This window comes from Aethalodelphis obliquidens, unplaced genomic scaffold (assembly GCF_003676395.1).
Source record: "Aethalodelphis obliquidens isolate GAN/ISIS:26980383/991018 unplaced genomic scaffold, ASM367639v1 scaffold5, whole genome shotgun sequence".
In the NCBI taxonomy this organism is placed as follows: domain Eukaryota; kingdom Metazoa; phylum Chordata; class Mammalia; order Artiodactyla; family Delphinidae; genus Aethalodelphis; species Aethalodelphis obliquidens.
In genome coordinates this window covers 19,895,549-19,919,878 of record NW_020837949.1, presented here as the reverse complement: position 1 = coordinate 19,919,878, position 24,330 = coordinate 19,895,549, and the positions used below count along the sequence as shown (strand labels likewise).

Below are 24,330 nucleotides of genomic sequence, written 5' to 3'. Positions count from 1 at the left end.
CTGCTCTAGTTCTTAAATCTTGAAAGGGTCAACTCCTACAGCTCACAGAAACGGGGAAGAGGATTATCCTGTGGGTTTCTGATGAAAGCAATTATACCTGTGGGCTGAAAGATGTCAAGCTAAGAACCACAGGTTCACAACTCCTAAGCCAGAGAAGGTGAGGACACCTGGCCGCTTGTTTAGTTCGAAGCAAAACACTGGCAGGCTAGAGCTGCTGTAGAGAGGTCTCACTGGTTGACCAGCACGCCACAAGCACCTGGCTTTAAGCACTCCACGTTTGCTATTAATAATGATCAGTCCGTTAACTTTTAAAATTGTTGCATGTTGGCACGTCTTCTGTAATAAGTTATTGACTTTCCAAAGGGAGGACTTTGTGCTGATTTCGACCCCACTGTCTTCTGGAAGTTCACCAGACGTTAGTTTAGCGTTGTAACATCTGACCTGCTTTCAGGATACCTTATTCTTCCTGGCTTCATGAGCTAAACTGTTGTGGTTCAAGGCGTGTTCTACTTAATGGAGATGCTAACTGACTGGAATATGTTACTCCCATGAGCCTCACACAGATCACAACATTCTCCCCAAGAAGTTGTCCTGAGGTTAACAGTGACCTGGGCTAAGTTGTGATGCAATTAACAGGGAGATCTCCGAGGTGCAGGAAAAGGCATCATTTCACCCTTTTATTTCTCCTAAAGTGTGGTCTTTCCCGCTTGTGCCCATCATGTTCATCAGAATGAGACGTTAATAACAGGTGCTGGGAGAGAGAGGTCCTGACAAACCACCTCCCGTTTTCATGGATTTAACCAGCTTTAAATGCCTGACTCTTCAGTGCTTTATTTCTCTGCCAGCAACAAGACTGGCAGCCTGGGATGTGCCAAGTTCTTGGCTCTAAATTGCAAAACAAAGCAGTATAGGAGGGAATCTGTGAGTTCGCTGATTTGCAAACACTACAGCCAGTCGCCATGTACACATTTGCTTTCGTGTACCTATTATTTCTCCCAGGCAGTTACCTGGATGCCTTCCTGACAGTGCCAGACTGTGCTGCTGCTCAAGCGGCCAGCGCTTCCATCACTCACGCTTAGATGAATGCAGCTTATTCGGCATCATTTAAACAAACAAACAAAACAACGCTTTCATTAAACAGAATCACAGAGCCTCTCAGTAATTATCTGAGAAGCGTCCCCAAGGTCATTCAGAATCAACATCAGGTTTACAGGTGTGCCCACAAGTGTCCACGAAGATGCCATTCAAATGGAGCCGACTCGGGAATCAGATGCATGAGAAGCCACAATGACATGTAAGGGGGCTGGCTGAAATTTTCCTGACACAAGTTACATTCATCCCAACTTTCTCTAAGTAAAAGACATGTGGATGTTCTTTCCATGCCCCCAGCTCCAAACACCAGTTTATTATAGTCACATATCCAACGACAATGGACTCGACCAAATGTATGTGGAAAGCATCTTGACTCTTCACCATAAGCCTACAAAGCAGGTTCTTGCATTTCCCCTCAATTTACAGTTGAGGAATCTGAGGCTTAGTATGGTGGGGTGACGTAATTAGGTCCCCCAGGTGGTAGGTAGCAGAGTCACAATTTGAACACAGATGCATCTTATTCCAGAGCCTGTTATTTTAATTATTTTGCTAAATTATCTCCTTCTGTAACAAAATAAAAATGAAATAAAAATTCTACATGACAAAAGATATTCAGATGACATCACAGATCACTGGCATTCTCTTTTTCATCTATTTCCCAGAAAGATCTTTCCATGTGGTGTGAATGCTCATTTCCAACTTCCAGTGTTGAAGCACCAATCCTCTGGTAGAAAAGTGAGAGTTATAATCAGGAAGTTTTTCTTCTCTTTCCAATTTCATCAAGTCTCAGGGTCAATTTTGTTTTTTCCTTCTAACATTTTCCTAGTATTGCAGGGTCAGAAGTTCCTAACCAAGGTTATCCAATCTAGTGCTTGCCCCAGGCAGGATGATTTTGGTCATCCCAAAGAAAGGAAGGTTCATGCAATTTGTAAAGATCTTACTGAATGTTACGTACCTGAGAGGCAAATTATAAGCATCTCTTGCCTGTCTGAGGATCTGCAAAGTGTGTTGGAGCTTTTTAGAGTAAAGGCACCACACAAATACAAATTAATAACAATATAAATCAACTCAATTCCCATAAGTATAACCATCTAACCTGGAAAAAACAAAAACACGTGAGGCCGCAGACTACAATGACAGTCTTCATCAGAAAATATATTTATTATTGATAGTGAGTGAAGTAAAGATGTCAGTATTCATGATAGACGAGAGGTTGCAGAAGCCAAGGTTGCCTTCATGTTGATAGAAAATGCCTTATTTCATTCATAATCAGAAACATTATTCCAGTAAAAGAGGTACATTTTCTCTCCTTTTTGTCTTCTTACATGATCACCGTAATAAGTTAAAATAAAGTAGCTCTTATATAGTTAAGGGAGAAAAGAAAAAGAGAGAAACCCAACATGTCACAGCCTAGCCAATTCCGCCCAGCACTGCTGGCCCGAGATGGAGGGGTTTGGCCTTCTCTTCTCCCCACCCCAGTGACCTCAGCCCTCGATCCCAACTCCCAGCTTTGTGGGAGGGCAGGTTCAGCCAATGATGGAGCTTGGTTAGAAGAGGAAGTTGAATAGAAAGTACAGAAGGTGGAGAGGACTGCCCTTCTTTTTAATCATCATAAATGGATTTATTAACACTGTAGCAAGCCCTTGATGGCTGATCCCTGATCTAGGCCTTGGCTTTTCAAACTGTTGCTGATCAAACTGTGATATGCTTCTGTTGAATCTGCTCTCTGATGCTTCTCTTTAATGGTCTTCTCTTTAAATGAGTTGCTTTCTTACTAGGAAAAAAAAAAATGTTCCACCTCTGGAATTAACGCTGAAGGAATTCTGCTTGTTCTAAAAGTTGATTTTATCCTCCCTTCTCAAGCATGCTCTGAAAGAGAAATAGAAAAATAAGATTTACCACCAGAAGGAGGGGACCAAAAATGGGCAGTAGCTATTTAGTGCTGTTTGTGTTGCTTTTCAAAGATCTACCTCAAAAACACATATAGCAAGGCATATGCTCCCTGGTCTTGAAATATGACTACCTTTAATGAACATCGTTGCTTAATCATGTATCATCTCCAAATGACCCCTCCCCCCACCATATCAAACTGAGCCCTAAGGGTGAACATGCCCTGGACTGTGAGAGTGGGGGGCATAGTGGGGAGTGTGCGTGCCGTCTCACTACCCTGGACATTTGGGGATGTGTGGGAGCATTTCTAGTGGCTGCAGAGACTGGGGGAAAGCTACTGCTAAGGGGGCAGGGGTGGAGTGGGGCGGAAAGGGAACCTCTCAATTGAAGACAAGATGCTCCCCCTGAAAGCCCTGCTCACACTAGGCAGAATGCAGATGTTCCTGAACTCATAATGCTGGGTGGAGCTACACAGATCTAAGTATGTATTCTCAAATTACAAAAATGGCTCCTACATTCTATTTGGTTATTTGTGTGGGTGTGGGTGAGGAACAGTAGACAGGAAGAATTTTTTTTTCCAGTTTTATTGAGAATTAATTACATATATCACTGTAAAAGGTTTAAGGTGTTCAGCATGATGGTTTGATTTAAATATGTTCTGAAACAATTGTCACAATAGGTTTAGTTAACATCCATCATCTCACTTAGATACAAAAAAAGAAAAGACAAAAATTATCACTGTATTGAGAGCGCTTAGGATCCACTCTCTTAACAACTTTGCTATATCATAATGCAGTGCTAACTATTGTCGTCATGTTGTACATTACGCCCATAGTACTTATTTATCTTACAACTGGAAGTTTGTACCTTTGACCACCTTCTTCCAATTCCTTCCTCCTACACCTCTCCCCCCGCCCCCTGCCGCCTCTTGTACCACAAATCTTATGTCTTTGTCTATAAGCTTGATGTTTTGGTTTTTGTACATAGATTTGACATGTAAGTGAGATCATACAGTATTTGTCTTTCTCTGTCAGATTTATTTCAGTTAGCAAAATGCCTTCAATGTCCACCCATGTTGTAGCAAATGGTAGGATTTCCTTGGGTTTTTTTTAATGGCTGAATAATATCCCACTGTCTATATATATACCACAGCTTTTTTTTATCCATTCATCTATTGATAAGCACAGGTTGTTTCCATGTTTTGGCTATTGTAAATAATGCTGCTATGAACATGGGAGTGCAGATGTATTCTCAAGTTAGTGTTTTTGTTTCCTTTGGATATATTCCCAGAAGGAGAATTGCTGGATCATATGGTAGTTTTATATTTAATTTTTTTAGGATCCTCCATACTATTTTCCATAGTTGCTATACCAATTTACAATCCCACCAACAGTGCACAAGGGTTGCCTTTTCTCCACATCTATGCCAGCATTTGTTGTCTCTTTGATGACGGCCATTCAGCCATGAGGTGATACCTCATTGTGGTTTTAATCTGCATTTCCCTAATGGCTAGTGATGTTGAGCATCTTTTCATACACCTGTTGGTCATTCACACATCTTTGAAGAAAAATGTCTATTCAGATCCTTTGCCCATTTTTTAATTGGATTTTTTTTGTTTTTGCTATTGAGTTGTATGAGTTCCTTATACATTTTGGATATTAACCCCTTATCAGAAACGTGGTTTGCAAATATTTTTTTCCCATTCTGTAGGTTGTTTTTTCACTTTGTTGGTTTCTTTTGCTGTACACAAGCTTTTCAGTTTGATGTAGTCCCACTTGTTTATTTTTGATTTTGTCGCTTGTACTTTACATATGATTTCCAAAAAGTAATCACCAATACCCAGGTCACAGAGCTTTGATCCTATGTTTTCTTCTAAGAGCTTCATGGTTTCTTACAGTTAAGTCTTTAATCAATTTTGAATTAATTTTTGTGTGTGGTACATGATAGGCGTCTAGTTGTATTCTTTGACATGTGAATATCCAATTTTCCCAGTACCATTTATTGAAGAGACTTTCTCCATTGGGTATTCTTGTCTCCCTTGTCAAATATTAGTTGACTGTACATCCTTGGGTTTATTTCTGGGCTCTCGATTCTGTTCCTGAGGTCTATGTGTCTGTTTTAATGCCAGTACCATACTGTTTTAATTACTATAGCTCTACAGTATAGTTTGAGATCAGAAAGTGTGATGCCTCCTGCTTTGTTGTTCTTTCTCAGGATTTCTTTGGCTATTCAGGGTCTTTTGTGGTTCCAAATAAATTTTAGGAGTGTTTTTTCCTATTTCCATATAAAAAAATACCATTGGCATCTTGATAGGGATTGCATTGAATCTACAGATGGCATTTGGTAGTATTGCCATTTTTACAGTATTAATTCTTCTAATCCATGAACATGGAATGCCTTTCCATTTATTTGTATCTTCTTTGATCCCTTTCATCAATGTCTCGTAGCTTTCAGAGTAGAGATTTTTGATCTCCTTGGTTAAATATATTGTAAGCATTTTATTGTTTTTGATGTTACTATAAATGGGATCAATTTCTTTTTCAGAACATTCATTGTTAGTGTATAGAAACACTACTCATTTTTGTATGTTAATTTTGTATTTTACAACTTCACTGAATTTGCTGATCAATTCTAACAGGTTTTTTTTGGTTGAGTTTCTAGGATTTTCTATATATAAAATCCTAGACAGAAAAAATTCTTAACTATCAGATTAAAACTCTAACTAGCCAGGGAAGGAGATAAACTGTCTCCATTCTTAGGAAACTATAAGAAGGCAAAAGTGATTCTTTCCCCTTCAGTTTTGAAATTACTCAGGAAGAAGAGCTAGGTCAGGCCCAAGACTGCCTCTTATTTGTTCTTGCCTTCTTCCTTCCATCCCTCACCCTTCCAGCCACTTATTCACCCAGCTTCTTAACTGAGCTCCTACTAGGTACTCATTGTACTGAGTTAGGTGATATGGGGAAACCAATACACATGTTCATGGAAAATTAGCGCATAATACAGAGTAATAACTTGCTATTTCTAAAAATACATTTGCTAAATATATGTTAAAATTTTATTTTACTAAATAAGTACTACATGCACACAGTATAAAATTCAAGAAGAACAAAAGAATATATAGGACAAAGTAATTTTTTGTCTTTCTCCTATTTCCCAATTATTTGTGTACTCTTACAGAGAAGGTATTAGTTCAAAAGCTGAGTGGTGCTGCCTATTTCAGAAGAGGATAACTCTCTGCAGCTGGAGTGATCAGGGAAGGATCCTCAGATGATCTTTCACTATGGATAGAATATAGACAGAAGGTAGGGAGGGATGAGGGGGACAAGCACTGGTAAAGATTCAGAGGAAGGAAAAAGCCCAGTATGTATGGGATGAAGAATGCAGGAGAGAGACAGGCCTAGCAAGAGGGAAGGGTAGGCACTCAGCACGTTCCAAGGAAAAGAGTATAAAAAGGGCCCACTGTGAATGTCAGGCTGAGATACCTCCTTTTTGGCCACTGAAAAAACCTAGGAATCCAATGAATGTCTTTAATAGGAAAATGTCATTTAGGAAGGTTACCCAGACTTCCTTAGCACAATGGATCCAATGGAGGAGAGACTGGACGTGGGAAACCGGGGAGGAGACAGATTAGAAACGAAGCTATGGAGCAAGAAATAGAGTCATAGAAAGACAAGGGAAGATAAAAAAGCAGTGATGAGACCTTAGCTATGGTGGCGCCTCTGACAGGGAGAAAGGTGGTGTGACCAAGAGAAACAGGGAAGTCAGTGGGAGGAGTCATCTTGGGAATGAGGAAGATAAATTTGGGGTTTGGGAGTCTGGGAAGATGACGAGACATCTCGGAAGGAAATGTCTAGAGGGAAGTTGCAGGCTTGGGAAACAGGTCAAAGGTCTTTAGAGCTAAAGATTTAAGGTCAGAGATGAAGAAAACAGATTGAAAAAAAGGGGCAGAAAAGGAAAAGGAGAAAGACGGATAAGCATATTGGGTCACAGAAACACAGGATGAATAGCTTATCCTAAAGGTTATCCTAAGGTATTCATGATTTTACAGGCTTCTAAGAAGGCTACGTCCATAGTGCACAAAAGAAGAACAGATATAAAAGCAGACAAAGTAGTTTGTAGAGGACGCATATAGAAATGGTCAGAAAAGACAATGATGCAGTCAAGGAGGAAGGATTGAATGAATTAGAAAAGCTAGGTGCACCTAGAGAAAACCGGAAAGACAAAGCAGATTAAGTGGAAGACTCCACTCAGCAGAGAGTCATCTTGTAGAACACCAGAATGTGAGGCTCCTCTCAAACTCATCTGTATTTGTTGGAAAACTTAAAAATCGAGCACTTACCATGTAAGTGTCAGACCAGGCAACGTCACAGTATCATTTATCCTCAGACCCTTGTGACTTGACCTGTGAGAATCCAACTATGCAGACGGGAAGCTCTATAAACTCCAGATATATAGACAACCTCGCCACAACATTATTTATTAATACAAAACGGAAGTCAGTATAAAGCAGCTCTCTACACTGGGGCCACGTGAGGCCACTTCATTACTCAAGAAAATGATCACTTTGTGAGTGATGCCACTTTGTGGGTTATACACTCGCTACTTACTTCAACATACCAATGGGAACTATAAGCTGTTACCTGCCTGGTCAAAACCAAATGGCTGTGCCTCATTCTACAATTTAGGTCTCATGGCTATAGTGACACCCGTGTGACAACACACCTCTTTTCAAATGTTGCAGAATAATCCACAGTGACCACACATAATTAAAAGCAGCAGTTAAAGTGTTCACAAGGGTCTAGGAAATCTTTTTACTTTTCTCCTCCCTGCCACCCCAACCAAATATGGAAGGGTCATTTTCAGCCAGGCCATATAATGCTAAGAATGTCAGACTCTCATAAGAGAGAGGAGCTGGACCCTGGCTGCTGTGAAGATCGTGGGCCAGTCTACTGTGAAGACACTAGAAGGAAATTTTTGAACAAATATAAAACACAGAGAAGTAACCACATTCACAAAATACCTTGCTATGATTATTAAAAATCACATCCTCAAAGAGAGCATGGCAGTTCACCTGATTCCTGGGTGACTCCCTGAAGACACGGGGGCAAGGCTGTGTCTCCCAGGGCTGGTCTATACACATGTTGTCAAACTGCACTCAGCTGCTCCCAATGGGGGCCAGAGGTGGTACAAAACCACCTCATTTCTGTCAGAGATATTAACAAACGTCACGTTGAAAAACTTTTTAGATGAATTAATTGGTAAAACATTCTGTGTTTTTACTGTATCACAACTATGCAATAAAACCTGCCCAAATCCAGGCCTAAGGAACTTTGGCTGGAGGGATCCTGAGGCCTGGCAGGGTCTGTATCAGTCAGTTTCCACCTACAGGTTCTCTTACCATCTCTGTATCGGTTCTGTAAGTCGCTGCTGTTGGGCTGAATTTCAACACTGCATAAATTTAACGCTGCATAAATTAGCATAGGAAATTCCCCAAAGAATGAGGGAGAAGATTTACAAAATTGCTTCCTTCATTTGAGGAACTGCTAACACTCACTGTGGAGAAAGAAATTCCTAGCGTTTGCTCATCGTTCACGTACTGGGGCCTGCAGGAACACCTTTCACAAATGGCTGGGTAAATTAATAAAAGGAGAGAATGGTTCAGGCACCCACACTGCTCTTTTCCCAAGTCTCTCTCTCTGATTCCAGCTACTGAGGAAGGAAGGACCTGCAGCCCACCGTGTCAGACAGGAGCAGATCCCCTGGGGACCAGAGGCTGTGTGTCACTTCCATTGATTAAGACGATCTTAATTGTTTTCCTCTAATATTTTTGTTATACAGTAATCTCATCAACTTTTTTGAATTACAGCTTTCTTGGAGGGGCGACTATCGTAGCAGTGTGTCAGCTACTTGTTCTCTCAATATATTTAAGAGGAATTAGGGCAACCCTGGATTGCTCGCAACCATCATGACAATAAAAATTGGGTTTTTTTAAAAAAGGATATCGTTCAGAGTGCTTGTCTCTGTCTGAGCTTACCCAGCATCTTACCAAGATTTCAAAGACCTAGTAAAGTTCGGTACGGAAGAAGGAACGCTTACAGGGGTAAGGTTTACGGGGAGAAAACTAAAATGGAAATACGTCCTGACATACCTGAGTTTTCACTAAGGAGGGACAGGAAAAGTGGGGAGTGGAAGAGAATGGAGCCTCCCAGGAGGAAAAGGGAGTGAGAGAGACAGAAGGAGAAGATTGTAAGTGAGAAAGAAGGGAAAGTAATCAATAAATTCAATTTATGAGAAGCATAACGCATGCTTTGCCTGTGCACCAACTACTCCTGGCCACCTGAAAATTTGATTAGCTAACTTATTTTGTTTTCAGTATCTGTCTCCTCCCCCCACCAAGTGCTGTTCTTTATTCTTTCCACTTTGAAGGAAACGCAGCTTAACGTTTTTAGGCCTGGGTCTACTTTCATCTTTTCTTATAACACATGCTCTGTGTGATATTCAAATTAAGTTACAAGTAATTAACTGTTTATACAACTTGCTGTAATAACAGACAAAACACAAACATACTGCACTCCTAACTCCTGAAGCATAAGTACTAGAAAAGAAGTGCCTATTAAGAAAAATGAAAGTCTATTACCATGGTAATACTTCTTCTATTGAACCCAGATTAAAAAAAAAAAGAAAATGCCATAAAGCAAGTATTACCCGCAGAAAGCAGTTTAGAAAAGGATTCCTATGATGGAAGAGGCTGGGGTAAGAAATCTAAACTTTGGAATTTAGTTTGCGTTGATGTGACTCCGAATGCGAAGGGCAGCCCCACGGAAGGATGGGAAAGCTCTTCTGGACCGCTCACGCGTCCTCCTGGGGATAAGCAGCCCAGCTGGGCGATTAATAAATGTCATTAGGTGGTGATGATAAAGAAGCCTTCAGACACAATAGAAGCACACTCCCGTGAGCCTTCCCAGAAAGTGAACCTTCTTGATTTATCTTCGCGCTCCCTGAAGGTGGGCATCTGTGTCCTCCGGAAGCAATGTGCTTAAGGAGGCGGGCCTCTGATGTGGGTCCAGGGGTGGGGGAGCAGGGTGACTGGAAGCAGCAGAGCCAAGGAAGGGTCCAGTCACAGTTGTGAGCTGGTCAGGGGACTGTTTCCTCGGCTGGTGCCTCTCTCCTCCCAGGCCGGTGCTTTTCTCCCAGAAAAACCGGGTGTGGTCCCTCATCTGCAAGCACCTACAGTTTCAGTGGGGGCAAGAGGACGGGAGAAGAGAACTTCTTTTTCAGAGACTACTGCCCTCTGTCCAAGACATCTTCTGATTTGTTCCCGAGGTTGAGAAAGGAACTAGTGAGTCTGATCAGACCTCTGCAGGTGGCTCAGACCCGGTAGGCAGTGACCAGCAGCTCCGTATCTCCCGAAAGCGGGGAGCCTTGGCAGGACCTCTGAGAGGTTGAAGACCTCTCATGCAGTTCAGGCCAACGGGCTCCAGAGCTGTGGTTCTCAGACTCCGTGTACAGAGGTACCTGGGGAATTTGTTCGAAGTTCAGATGTTCAGGTCCCACCTCAGACCTGAATCCGATTCTTGGGGATGGACCAGGCATGTGCATTTTAAATAAACTCCCCAGGTGATTCGGATCACCCATGTCTGCGATCTGATGTTATAGGGAACAGCGTACTGCGTCTGGCATCACATTAGCCTGGTCTGGACTCTGCCCCATCTACAGATCACTGAAATTCTCTCGCTGTTAATTTTTCCAAGTGAAAAGGTGTGTTTAGGTTACAAGATTTCGATGTCCTTCTAGCTCTAACAGCTTCTGAGTCTATGAAACCATTTACATGGAATTTATAGCTCATCTGAAAACAATAATAAAGTACAGCTTGTTCTGGCACTAGGTTTTTCTTTCAAGAATTCTGGTTTCTAAAGTGACAGCTCCTAATATGCTTCCAGGTGCTCTTCATACTCAAAGAACAGGGATGTACTTGAGCCCTGGTCTAACATAAATCCGAGTACAAGGGGTCAGAAAATGTACTGTCCTCAAGAACGCTGACACGTTCTGCCAGGGCAAATTCCTCTACAGGGACTGATCTTGAGGTATTCTATTTTGGAGGAAAGCACAGACTGGAGGTGTCGTTTACATTTTTGAAATGAAGAGTTAGGTACACTAATCTTGGAATGGAATAACTTCATGTTAGGATCCGGCCTCATTTATCAAGGTCTTGACCCCATGCTCCCCGTTACAGTCGAGTAACTTTTTGTTCTCCTCAAAGAGATCAGCAGGAAGCACACAGACCTAAGTGGAGGTGACTCACTTATAAGATGTCCTCATTTCGGTCCTTCCTTTAGCTGAGCTGCTTGCCCCACTGCCCACCTGCTGATTTCACCCTCGGCTACGGTTTATCAGAGCCCACCTGGCCTCCATCATCTGACTACAGCCTCCACACTCACCTCTGTCCCTTGGGCATCTCCTGGGTCTGGCCCTTACTTTTAGTCCTGGTCTTTCCTTGGCTCTTCTGATCCGGTTTCCTGCTCCATCTCCACAATCCCTTACCACCAAGGGTCCGTGGCCCACGGGGTGGAAGCCAGCACAGTACAGGGTAGCCTAGGGCTGGCTGAGGGACGCAGCCTGCTTTCTCTAATGCAGTTTATCAGCCGGCGAGCTCCATTCTACCAGGCAGAACTGAGATAGCCATTTTTCACTCCAAAGACTTCGGAGAAACTGAGAGACTGTTTTCACCCACTCCCAGTTCATTCTGCCACCCCGGCTTCCTCAGGGCTGTCGGGAGTACGAGCTTCAAGGAAAGACTAGGCAACATGCAGAGCAATCAGAAGTGCAGCTGTCTTTCTGGAGGGGAAGCTTAAGGCTGACAGCAAACTCTAAGAAGCAGAGGAACAGGCGCGGCTAACAGCGTGGACCCCAGAGACGGGCATGAGACGCTAAGGCTGCTGCTGCCGCCACCAAGAAGCCTGCGTGCGAGCACAGGTCACTATCCATATCTCCCCTCCTGGGAGCCTGTGCAGCCCGCCACTGCCAGGGTCCCGTGATCCAGGGACAACTTCCCTGGGAGAACGCACGGCGTGCCTCACGCCGGCCTCTGCCACCGCAGACTCGCCCCACATCTGCACCCCTTCCTCCCTCCGGCCTGAGTGAGCCAGAGCCCCCGAGTCAGTTGCTCCTATAACCCCGTCCTGTCTGAGCAAAGAAGAGACGCCCTTCAGCGACCTACACGCAGAGGCGGGGCCAAATAGAAAGCTGAGCCCCGGGAGCTGTGAGAACAAAGCAAGAAAGGGAAATCTCTCCCAGCAGCCTCAGGAGCAGCGGATTAAATATCCACAATCAACTTAATGTACTCTGCATCTGTGGAATACATGAGTACACAACGAATCATCCCAAATTGAGGAGGTGGACTTTGGGAGCAAGATTTATTATTTTTTCCCCTTTTCCTCTTTTTGTGAGTGTGTACGTGTATTCTTCTCTGTGAGATTTTGTCTGTATAGCTTTGCTTTCACCATTTGTCCTAGGGTTATATCCGTCCGTTTTTTTTAATAAAAAAATTTTTTTTCTAAATAATTATTTTTTATTATAATAACTTTATTTTATTTTATCTTACTTTATTTTACTTTATCCTTCCTTCCTTCCTTCCCTTCCTTCGTTCCTTCCTTCCTCCCTCCCTCCCTCCCTCCTTCCCTCCCTCCTTCCCTCCCTTTCTTTCTTTCTTTCTTTCTTTTTCTCCCTTTTATTCTGAGCCGTGTGGATAAAAGGCTCTTGGTGCTGCAGCCAGGAGTTAGTGCTGTGCCTCTGAGGTGGGAGAGCCAACTTCAGGACACTGGTCCATAAGAGACCTCCCAGTTCCACATAATATCAAATGGCGAAAATCTCCCAGAGATCTCCATCTCAACACCAGCACCCAGCTTCACTCAAAGACCAGCAAGCCACAGTGCCGGACACCCTATGCCAAATAACTAGCAAGACAGGAATAGAACCCCACCCATTAGCAGAGAGGCTTCCTAAAAGCATAATAAGTCCACAGACACCCCAAAACACACCACCAGACGTGGACCTACCCACCAGAAAGACAAGATCCAGCCTCATCCACCAGAACACAGGCACTAGTCCCCTCCACCAGGAAGCCTACACAACCCACTGAACCAACCTTAGCCACTGGGGACAGACACCAAAAACAATGGGAACTACGAACCTGCAGCCTACAAAAAGAAGACCCCAAACAAAGTAAGATAAGCAAAATGAGAAGACAGGAAAACACACAGCAGATGAAGGAGCAATATAAAAACCACCAGACCTAACAAATGAAGAGGAAATAGGCAGTCTACCTGAAAAAGAATTCAGAATAATGATAGTAAAGATGATCCAAAATTCTGGAAATAGAATAGACAAAATGCAAGAAACATTTAACAAGGACCTAGAAGAACTAAAGATGAAACAAGCAACGATGAACACACAATAAATGAAATTAAAAATACTCTAGATGGGATCAATAGCAGAATAACTGAGGCAGAAGAACGTATAAGTGACCTGGAAGATAAAATAGTGGAAATAACTACTGCAGAGCAGAATAAAGAAAAAAGAATGAAAAGAACTGAGGGCTGTCTCAGAGACCTCTGGGACAACATTAAACGCACCAACATTTGAATTATAGGGGTCCCAGAAGATGAAGAGAAAAAGAAAGGGACTGAGAAAATATGTCAAGAGATTATAGTTGAAAACTTTCCCTAATACGGGAAAGGAAATAGTTAATCAAGTCCAGGAGCACAGAGAGTCCCATATAGGATAAATCCAAGGAGAAACACGCCAAGACACAATTTAATCAAACTGTCAAAAATTAAATACAAAGAAAACATATTAAAAGGAGCAAAGGAAAAACAGCAAATAACACACAGGGTAATCCCCATAAGGTTAACAGCTGATCTTTCAGCAGAAACTCTGCAAGCCAGAAGGGACTGGCAGGACATATTTAAAGTGATGAAGGAGAAAAACCTACAACAAAGATTACTCTACCCAGCAAGGATCTCATTCAGATTTGATGCACAAATTAAAACCTTTACAGACAAGTACAACCTGAGAGAGTTCAGCACCACCAAACCAGCTTTACAACAACTGCTAAAGGAACTTCTCTAGGCAAGAAACACAAGAGGAGGAAAAGACCAACAATAACAAACCCAAAACAATTAAGAAAATGGGAAAAGGAACATACATATCGATAATTACCTTAAATGTAAATGGACTAAATGCTCCCACCAAAAGACACAGACTGGCTGAATAGATACAAAAACAAAACCCATATATATGCTGTCTACAAGAGACCCACTTCAGACCTACACACACATACATACTGAAAGTAAGGGGATGGAAAAAGATATTCCATGAAAATGGAAACCAAAAGAAAGCTGGAGTAGCAATTCTCATATCACACAAAATAGACTTTAAAATAAAGACTATTAGAAGAGACAAAGAAGGACACTACATAATGATCAAGGGATCGATCCAAGAAGAAGATATAACAATTGTAAATATTTCTGCACCCAACATAGGAGCACCTCAATACATAAGGCAAATATTAACAGCCATAAAGGGGAAATCCACAGTAACACATTCATAGTAGGGGACTTTAACACCCCACTTTCACCCATGGACAGATCATCCACAATGAAAATAAATAAGGAAACACAAGCTTTAAATGATACATTAAACAAGATGGACTTAATTGATATTTATAGGACACTCCATCCAAAAACAACAGAATAGACATTTTTCTCAAGTGCTCATGGAACATTCTCCAGGATAGATCATATCTTGGGTCACAAATCAAGCCTTGGTAAATTTAAGAAAATTGAAATTGTATCAAGTATCTTTTCTGACCACAACGCCATGAGACTAGATATCAATTACAGGAAAAGATCTGTAAAAAATACAAACACATGGAGGCTAAACAATACACTACTTAATAATGAAGTGATCACTGAAGAAATCAAAGAGGAAATCAAAAAATACCTAGAAACAAATGACAATGGAGACACAAGGACCCAAAACCTATGGGATGCAGCAAAAGCAGTTCTAAGGGGGAACTTTATAGCAATACAAGCCCACCTTAAGAAGCAGGAAACATCTCGAATAAACAACCTAACCTTGCACCTCAAGCAATTAGAGAAAGAAGAACAAAAAAACCCCAAAGCTAGCAGAAGGAAAGAAATCATAAAAATCAGATCAGAAATAAATGAAAAAGAAATGAAGGAAACAAAAGCAAGGATCAATAAAACTAAAAGCTGGTTCTTTGAGAAGATAAACAAAATAGATAAACCACTAGCCAGACTCATCAAGAAAAAAAGGGAGAAGACTCAAATCAATAGAATTAGAAATGAAAAAGGAGAGGTAACAACTGACACTGCAGAAATAAAAGAGATCATGAGAGATTACTACAAGCAACTCTATGCCAATAAAATGGACAACCTGGAAGAAATGGACAAATTCTTAGAAATGCACAACCTGCCAAGACTGAATCAGGAAGAAATAGAAAATATGAACAGACCAATCACAAGCACTGAAATTGAAACTCTGATTAAAAATCTTCCAACAAACAAAAGCCCAGGACCAGATGGCTTCACAGGCGAATTCTATCAAACATTTAGAGAAGAGCTAACACCTATCCTTCTCAAACTCTTCCAAAATATAGCAGAGGGAGGAACACTCCCAAACTCCTTCTACGAGGCCACCATCACCCTTATACCAAAACCAGACAAGGATGTCACAAAGAAAGAAAACTACAGGCCAATATCACTGATGAACATAGATGCAAAAATCCTCAACAAAATACTAGCAAACAGAATCCAACAGCACATTAAAAGGATCATACACCATGATCAAGTGGGGTTTATTCCAGGAATGCAAGGATTCTTCAATATACGCAAATCTATCAATGTGATAAACCATATTAACAAATTGAAGGAGAAAAACCATATGATCATCTCAATAGATGCAGAGAAAGCTTTCGACAAAATTCAACACCCATCTATGATAAAAACCCTGCAGAAAGTAGGCATAGAGGGAACTTTCCTCAACATAATAAAGGCCATATATGACAAACCCACAGCGCACATCATCCTCAATGGTGAAAAACTGAAAGCATTTCCCCTAAGATCAGGAACAAGACAAGGTTGCCCACTCTCACCTCTCTTATTCAACATAGTTTTGGAAGTTTTAGCCACAGCAATCACAGAAGAAAAGGAAATAAAAGGAATCCAAATCGGAAAAGAAGAAGTAAAGCTGTCACTGTTTGCAGATGACATCATACTATACATAGAGAATCCTAAAGATGCTACCAGAAAACTACTAGAGCCAATCAATGAATTTGGTAAAGTAGCAGGGTACAAAATTAATGCACAGAAATCTCTGGCATTCCTATACACTAACGATGAAAAATCTGACAGTGAAATCAAGAAAACACTCCCATTTACCACTGCAACAAAAAGAATAAAATATCTAGGAATAAACCTACCTAAGGAGACAAAAGACCTGTATGCAGAAAATTATAAGACACTGATGAAAGAGATTAAAGATGATACAAATAGATGGAGAGATATACCATGTTCTTGGACTGGAAGAATCAACATTGTGAAAATGACTCTACTACCCAAAGCAATCTACAGATTCAATGCAATCCCTATCAAGCTACCACTGGCATTTTTCACAGAACTACAACCAAAAATTTCACAATTTGTATGGAAACACAAAAGACCCCGAATAGCCAAAGCAATCTTGAGAACTGAAAACGGAACTGGAGGAATCAGGCTCCCTGACTTCAGACTATACTACAAAGCTACAGTAAGCAAGACAGTATGGTACTGGCACAAAAACAGAAATATAGATCAGTGGAACAGGATAGAAAGCCCAGAGATAAACACAAGCACATATGGTCACCTTATCTTTGATAAAGGAGGCAGGAATGTACAATGGAGAACAGACAGCCTCTTCAATAGGTGGTGCTGGGAAAACTGGACAGGTACATGTAGAAGTATGAGATTAGAACACTCCCTAACACCATACACAAAAATAAGCTCAAAATGGATTAAAGACCTAAATGTAAGGCCAGAAACTATCAAACTCTTAGAGGAAAACATAGGCAGAACACTCTATGACATAAATCACAGTAAGATCCTTTTTGACCCATCTCCTAGAGAAATGGAAAGAAAAAACAAAAATGCAACCTAATGAAACTTAAAAGCTTTTGCACAGCAAAGGAAACCATAAACAAGACGAAAAGACAACCCTCAAAATGGGAGAAAATATTTTCAAATGAAGAAACTGACAAAGGATTAATCTCCAAAATTTACAAGCAGCTCTTGAAGCTCAATAACAAAAAAACAACCTAATCCAAAAATGGGCAGAAGACCTAAATAAACATTTCTCCAAAGAAGATAAACAGATTGCCAACAAACACATGATAGAACGCTCAACATCATTAATCATTAGAGAAATGCAAATCAAAACGACAATGAGATATCATCTCACACCGGTCAGAATGGCCATCATCAAAAAATCTAGAAACAATAAATGCTGGAGAGGGTGTGGAGAAAAGGGAACACTCTTGCACTGCTAGTGGGAATGTGAATTGGTACAGCCACTATGGAGAACAGTATGGAGGTTCCTTAAAAAACTACCAATAGAACTACCATATGACCCAGCAATCCCACTACTGGGCATCTACCCTGAGAAAACCGTAATTCAAAAAGAGTCATGTACCAAAATGTTTTTTGCAGCTTTATTTACAATAGCCAGGGGATGGAAACAACCTAAGTGTCCATCATCGGATGAATGGATAAAGAAGATGTGGCACATATATACAATGGAATATTACTCAGCCATAAAAAGAAACGAAATTAAGTTATTTGTAGTGAGGTGGATGGACCTAGAGTCTGTCATACAGAGTAAAGTAAGTCAGAAAGAGAAAGACAAATATGTATGCTAACACATATGTATGGAATCTAACAAAAAAAAATGTCATGAAGAACCTAGGGGTAAGACAGGAATAAAGACACAGACCTACTAGAGAATGGACTTGAGGATATGGGGAGGGGGAAGGGTGAGCTGTGACAAAGTGAGAGAGTGGCATGGACATATACACACTACCAAACGTAAAATAGCTAGTGGGAAGCAGCCGCATAGCACAGAGAGATCAGCTCGGTGCTTTGTGACAGCCTGGAGGGGTGGGATAGGGAGGGTGGGAGGGAGGGAGACGCAAGAGGGAGGAGATATGGGAACATATGTATATGTATAACTGATCCACTTTGTTATAAAGCAGAAACTAACACACCATTGTAAAGCAATTATACTCCAATAAAGATGTTAAAAAAAAAAAAAAAGAAGCAGAGGCACAAATGCTGGACGCAACCAGAGCAGAGATGCTGCTCGGGCCAAACAGCCCACGTCTCTTAACTTGAATGTGCTCAGGAACCTGGGTGCTCGTGGGGCCTGCGGCCTGCTCTCAGACATAGAAGTACAATCAGCCATAAGTAACAGCTGTGAGGCCCTTGTGGATCACCTAGTTCAAACCCTTAATTTACCAAAAAAGAAAATGAAGCCCAGGTCTCCATGACTAGGTTAGAACGTTCCAGCATTTCCCACAAACTCTCGCCTTTGGCGAGCACAGAATGTTCAAGAGTCCAGTCAGTTTCCGAACCTTTCTGTCAATAGCAGCAGGGCTGGCGAAAGAGCTGGAATGCTTAGAATTGTTACCCCTAAGCAGCTGGATTCTGCAAGTAAATGAGGGGCAGTGGGGTGTCCCAGGGAGCAGAGGCAATGCAGATCTGGAAGCAAGCCCTTTGTACACACCCCCCTTTTATAAGCCTTGGGCACATTTTGGTCCACTAGTGGGCCAGTACTACTGGCTTCCCATTGCTCCCTCCCTTCCAGTCTCCTGTCACGTACGTGAAGCAAGACTGAATGGGAATCAGGTTTTGATGGTAAGAACAGGTAATTCAATCTTGGGGAGTTTATAGAAAGCTATGAGGCTAAGCAGATATGAGAAATAAAAGACACAGAAGTTTATCAATCAGTGTCCTCCTATATTTTTAAGTGCTGTATCTCATATAGCTATCCAGTAGTTTTTAAGTCTGAGAAGTAATAATTACAGCAATTGAATATTTCTTTACCATTATGAAGAACACATAACTTAATACACTGGAAGTAACAGTCTAAATGTCTCATGTTGACCCGTGAGGACTGTTTAAGACTAGCTGAAGAAAGATTGATGTGAATAAGTGGATGAATAAGAGACGAAAAGTAAGGCTAAGGAATATCCGGAAATTTTCCTATCAGTAAAATCTATTAGTGTAGAGAACAATGCCCCAAGGGAACCAGTGAAAGCGCAATTTTATGAGTCACTTAAAAAAGTGGAATGGATTTGGCTACTGGAATTATTCCAAAGGGAAAACTCTTGCACTATGCCGGAAATGGACAACATGACCTAATGGGTTGTTGTGTTTAGTATCTCAGCCTTTCCAGCTTGTTCTTTAGATTTTACAAGGAAACTCAAGAAGGGGTTGTGGACCAGTCAGGAACTGTAACAACAAATGATTAGGACCACGTATCCTGCCAAAGTCCCTTTTAACAAGAGGGGCGGAGCTAGAGTCACAAGGTTAGACTAGCTTCACACACACACACACACACACACACGGAAAACGTGGTGTTAGTGGAAAAGTGACTACTCATGAAATACTGACATAACCTCCGCTGGCCATCTTGGTTTGGCATGGTCCTAAAATGGGGCAGCGCTAAACTACACCTTTGCTCATGGCCTTTATAATCCCACCCTCCTTTCTGTTACTTTCAGTCTCAATGACTACTTCATTTGATCTTCAGGTTTTTTTCCCTTCACTTCATGATTATCGTTCACATCTTCCCTCACTGCCTTATTTCTGTATTAGTGGATACTGGATGTCCCTTCACACACACAACTGAAAAGCCAAACACTATGTATTTTTAAATTTGTTTTTATGGCAAGGTCTATCTTGGTTTAGTTGTTAAATTTACCACCATGACTTCCCTGGGTTTCAATTCTCTCAACTGTAAAATGGTGAAAATAAAACCATCTCTATTTACATCTCAGGTTGTCATAAAAAACAAGTAAGAGAATGGATGTGAAATGACCTTGAAATCTAAATCTACAGACATACAAGGTTTTACTGTTTCTTGGTTACTTCCCATTTCAATGCTGCCTATCTTAGGTTTAAAATAAGGTCTTGTGGACATATCTTTTTCATATCAGCTGCTGTTATATACTCTAATATTTGAATATAACAGTTGTAAAAACAATAGTCACCTGAAACATACTCATTGAAAACATTAAATTATGCTGCAGATGGGCAGGGGGGCCGGGTGGGGAGGGGAGGACGGGAGGTCCCCTTTGGAATCACTAGTAATAATTTGACGCTTTTGGCCGATTTGTTTAAGCTGGTTTCAGCACAGAATAAGGCAAGTGAGGAAAGAAGGAAAAAAATTTAGACTTATTGAATACTTTATAGAAATGGAATCCTCACAACACTGCAAATTTCATTACCTCACTTAACAGATGAGAAAAATCAAGGCCCAAGGTTACAGAGCCAATAAAAGAGCTTGGATACAAACTCAGATTTGCCCAATTCAAACTCTGTTGCGCCATGTAGCATGCCTGATTTTGCCACAAGTTATATAACTCTTGGTTTGCTCTGTAAATGTATGCTATTGGTCTCATGGGGCTGTGTGCAGACAGTTCAACACAACCCAGACCATCAGGATGAAGTCAATACTCCAGACACCCTTGCAGGTGCTACTTCAGTAACGGTACAGATCACTGTGGACACAGGCACCTATGTTACAAGACACCAGTGTCAAAACACGCACTTTGTCTCCGCCATTATGTGCACTACCACCCCCGCCTTAATACAGAACTAACATCAGCTAGAAAAACCCATGAGCCCAACTTACAGGTTCCACCTGCTTCAGTCAGTATTAAAATTGAAGGTTGGAGATTGTTAAGAACATATCAGAAGCTGTTTTTAACAAATAAAATGTGCTAACTTAACATCAGCAACACTACTTCTACCAAAGATCTTAAAAGAAAGGTATCCCTGGCACACTACTAAGAGTTAGGCAAGTGCCGTATAAACAAGAAAAAGAAAGAAGCCTTTTGTGACGACCTAGAGGGGTGGGATAGGTAGGGTGCAAGGGAGACACAAGGGGGAGGGGATATATGTATATGTACAGCTGATTCACTTTGTTATACAGCAGAAACTAACACACCATTTTAAACATCCAATAAAGATGTTAAAAAATAGAAAAAATAAATGCTAAGGAGGGAAAAAAAAAAAAAAGAAAAAAGCCTTGAGCCACACGGCTTTTAAAGACAACACAGGCTTTTAATAAATCTTGGTTCTATGTTTTCTACTAGTGTTGTTATTTTCCAGATATCCAGACAATACTACCCTCCCATCAGATATTCACAGAGTGTTAGAAATTTATACTAACTGGGATTATTATAACTACAGCAAATTAGACTGCAGGAAGGCATGCTGTGTAATTCAAACACTAGATTTAGTTGGGTTAGAAGGTCAAGTCTAGGGAATTTGTCAGCAGAAAGAACCAAGGTTTCCAACAATTTCCATCTCTCAGAACAACCTATACCCAACAAAATCAGTTAAATGATAGGCAATTACGTGACCTGCCAGAATTGATAATTTACTTCAGCGTTTATCATTAGCTTTCTAAAGTACACAAATTAGAGAAAATACACGTCCCGTGATCATCATATTATTCTGATATGAAGGGTCATGAGAAGAGTATGGCTATGGTACACAGAAGCGATGGAAATTGCTTCCTAGATCCATGTCTGGCCTGTCTTTCCCTGCCCAATTGACTAGACTCTACCAACTGGCAGAAGATTGAATGGTGCTTCCATGGTGGGTTTTTATTTTAGTTTTGTGTTTGCCTTTCGTTTTTTTAAACCAGACTCTCTGCATGACTACTTGCTGTTTATGGACTTGAAGCTGTTGGCCCCTTAACATGTATCCTTCCTCTTTGCTGGCTTTGAGTACTGGCCCAGAAATATGGGGCAATGACCTTGAGGACACAATTATAAAGTAGAGGACAAAAGTTCAAAGCAACTAGAAAAGGTATTCTTTATGTAAAACCTTTTTTTTCTGCAAGTGGAACACAAGGAGACAACGGACTCTTCCTTCAGCCACCTGGATGAAAGGTGATTAAAACTTAACCAACTCATGACAGCAATTCTTGATGACGACTAGTTTGGTTTAAAAAGCTTTTTCATACACATTAGCCTACTGAGTCCTTCCCAGTGCCCATGACGTTGGGCTTTTTATTCCTCTGCTGCCCTAGTTAGCTCCTGGTTTGTACACCCACCTGTTTGGCCTGATTGACGCACTGCTTGTACTGACTGGCCAGAGCGGAGCAGCTGAGGGTCTGCTGGGTGTTCTGGCGGTAACACTGGAGAATTTGGGCCTGCAGATCGGCACAGATGGGATGACACTCATACCGCCTGGAAACAAAAACAGGGACCACTGAGACAAATGGTCTTCAACCGGAATAAAGAACAAAGCTAAAAAAATATATAAAACATCAACTAAGATATAAGTGTTACAACGCCCCCCCCAAAAAGTTGTTCTTAAACAAAAAAGTTTAAGAACAATAATTTTCTTTGACCTTTAAAGAAAGATATCACACAAGATTAAGTGATTTCTTGTTATACAGCAGAAACTAACACAACATTGTAAAGCAGTTATACTCCAATAAAGATGTTAAAAAAAAAAAGATAAGTGATTTCTGTGAAATTAGTTCTATTAATTGACACCACTGCGAGCCTCTCTGGACAGGGCAGCATTCCCACCCTACCTCAAACGTGACCATGTGAGTGGGGCCAATTACTCTTCAGCCCAGCCAGCTAACTCAGGAAACTGGGAGCCCCAATGTTCTCTTCCGTTCCCACCTCCAGTTGGTCACAAAGCTTGATATCCTGCAGTCCAGTCCTTTCTCCATACTCACTGTCATTACATTAATTCCTAATCATTTATATCCTGGATTCAAGCAATGACCTTCACGGGTCTCTCTCTCTCTTAACGTTCACCCTCCACTCCTACCTCCCAGAAGGTTCTTTCTAGTAGTAAGTCTAGACAATATCTGCTTTCCAAATAAAATACATGGTCAACAGGCAGGTCCTTTTGGATCAGGTTCCTGCCTAGTCTTTTGCCTCAACCAGACCATGTACAGGGTTTGGTTCTTACACGTCCCTTCACGTCTTGTCTCCACTGCTCTTGATTTTGGAAATGATCTGCACCCAAGCCTCACCCAGTTCTATGTATCTGGAAAATACCTACCCATCTTTCAATACTTGAGCTAAGTATTGAAGTGCAACCTCCTCTATACGGCTTTCACTAGAGCTCTCTCCAACCACAGCAGAGTCTATCATTCCCTTTATGGTGACCCCTAACCTGTATTAACTTCCTTTACCATGCACTACACTACAGTCTACTGCAATTTACTGGCATGCAAATCCCAAGTAAGGACTGCATCTTATTTTCTTTGTTATCTCAGCTATCGACATGGATCCCTCTTATAGAAGTCATGCAATAAATTGTTGAGAATACAAATGCGTGGAGAGAAAATTTAATTCCTTGAGCTAAAATTTTACTAGTTATACTTACAAATCTCAAGATTTTAGTTAGAGTGCTTTCAGTGAATATGCACTACTAAACATAAATGCTTCCAAAAAGCTGATAATATACACTTGAAAAATGATAATAATAAAATAAACCAAATGGATTATGCAAACAAAAATGAAATGTTCTTGTTACAATGGTAGAGGAACTTGGAATATAAGGACTAAATACACAGAAAAACATATATATTACTATCACTTTAATCTAGGGATTCATTTTTTTTCAAATTAGTTTTGCTTAATACAAAAGGTTCCAGCCTCTTATCAGTTCTTCTCTTGGAATTTAAATTTGTTATTTCCATAGTAATCATGAAATAGCATTATTTTAAATTGATGAGTTCTGAAAAACCCCTAGAGAACACAGGAGAAATATTTCTCATCAATAAGGAAACCCCTGGCTGACAATCTGTCTCCTCATTGCTTTTATCCAACACACTAAGCTAGTATACATATTTTGCTAGAATAGAAAACTGAAACGCAAGCCACGTTACTGGCCGCTAAGGGAATTTACTTCCTACTACCCTCTAAAAAAGTAGACACAGAGATAACATTGCTTGTACTCTTTCATTCATTACCTTACTGTTTGGCCAAACACCTAAGAACAGAATTTAAATCCAATCCCAGGAGTTTCAACTCGC

At 41.0% G+C, this 24,330-nt stretch overlaps 1 protein-coding gene across 3 annotated transcripts in view; it reads right to left on the bottom strand.

The window, feature by feature from the left end:
• Positions 1-24,330, bottom strand: part of CHCHD3 (coiled-coil-helix-coiled-coil-helix domain containing 3) — a 305,751-nt gene that overhangs the window by 16,324 nt on the left and 265,097 nt on the right. The window contains exons 7-8 of one of the 3 annotated variants that reach the window (XM_027101896.1): positions 22,381-22,516; positions 2,227-2,961 (exon numbers count right to left, since the gene is read on the bottom strand). In XM_027101896.1, coding sequence (XP_026957697.1) covers positions 2,938-2,961; positions 22,381-22,516 — 160 coding nt within the window. In that variant the 3' untranslated portion in view covers positions 2,227-2,937. Of the gene's footprint in view, positions 1-2,226; positions 2,962-22,380; positions 22,517-24,330 lie in introns of those variants that run through there. The other 2 variants (XM_027101894.1, XM_027101897.1) reach the window with 2 other exon arrangements.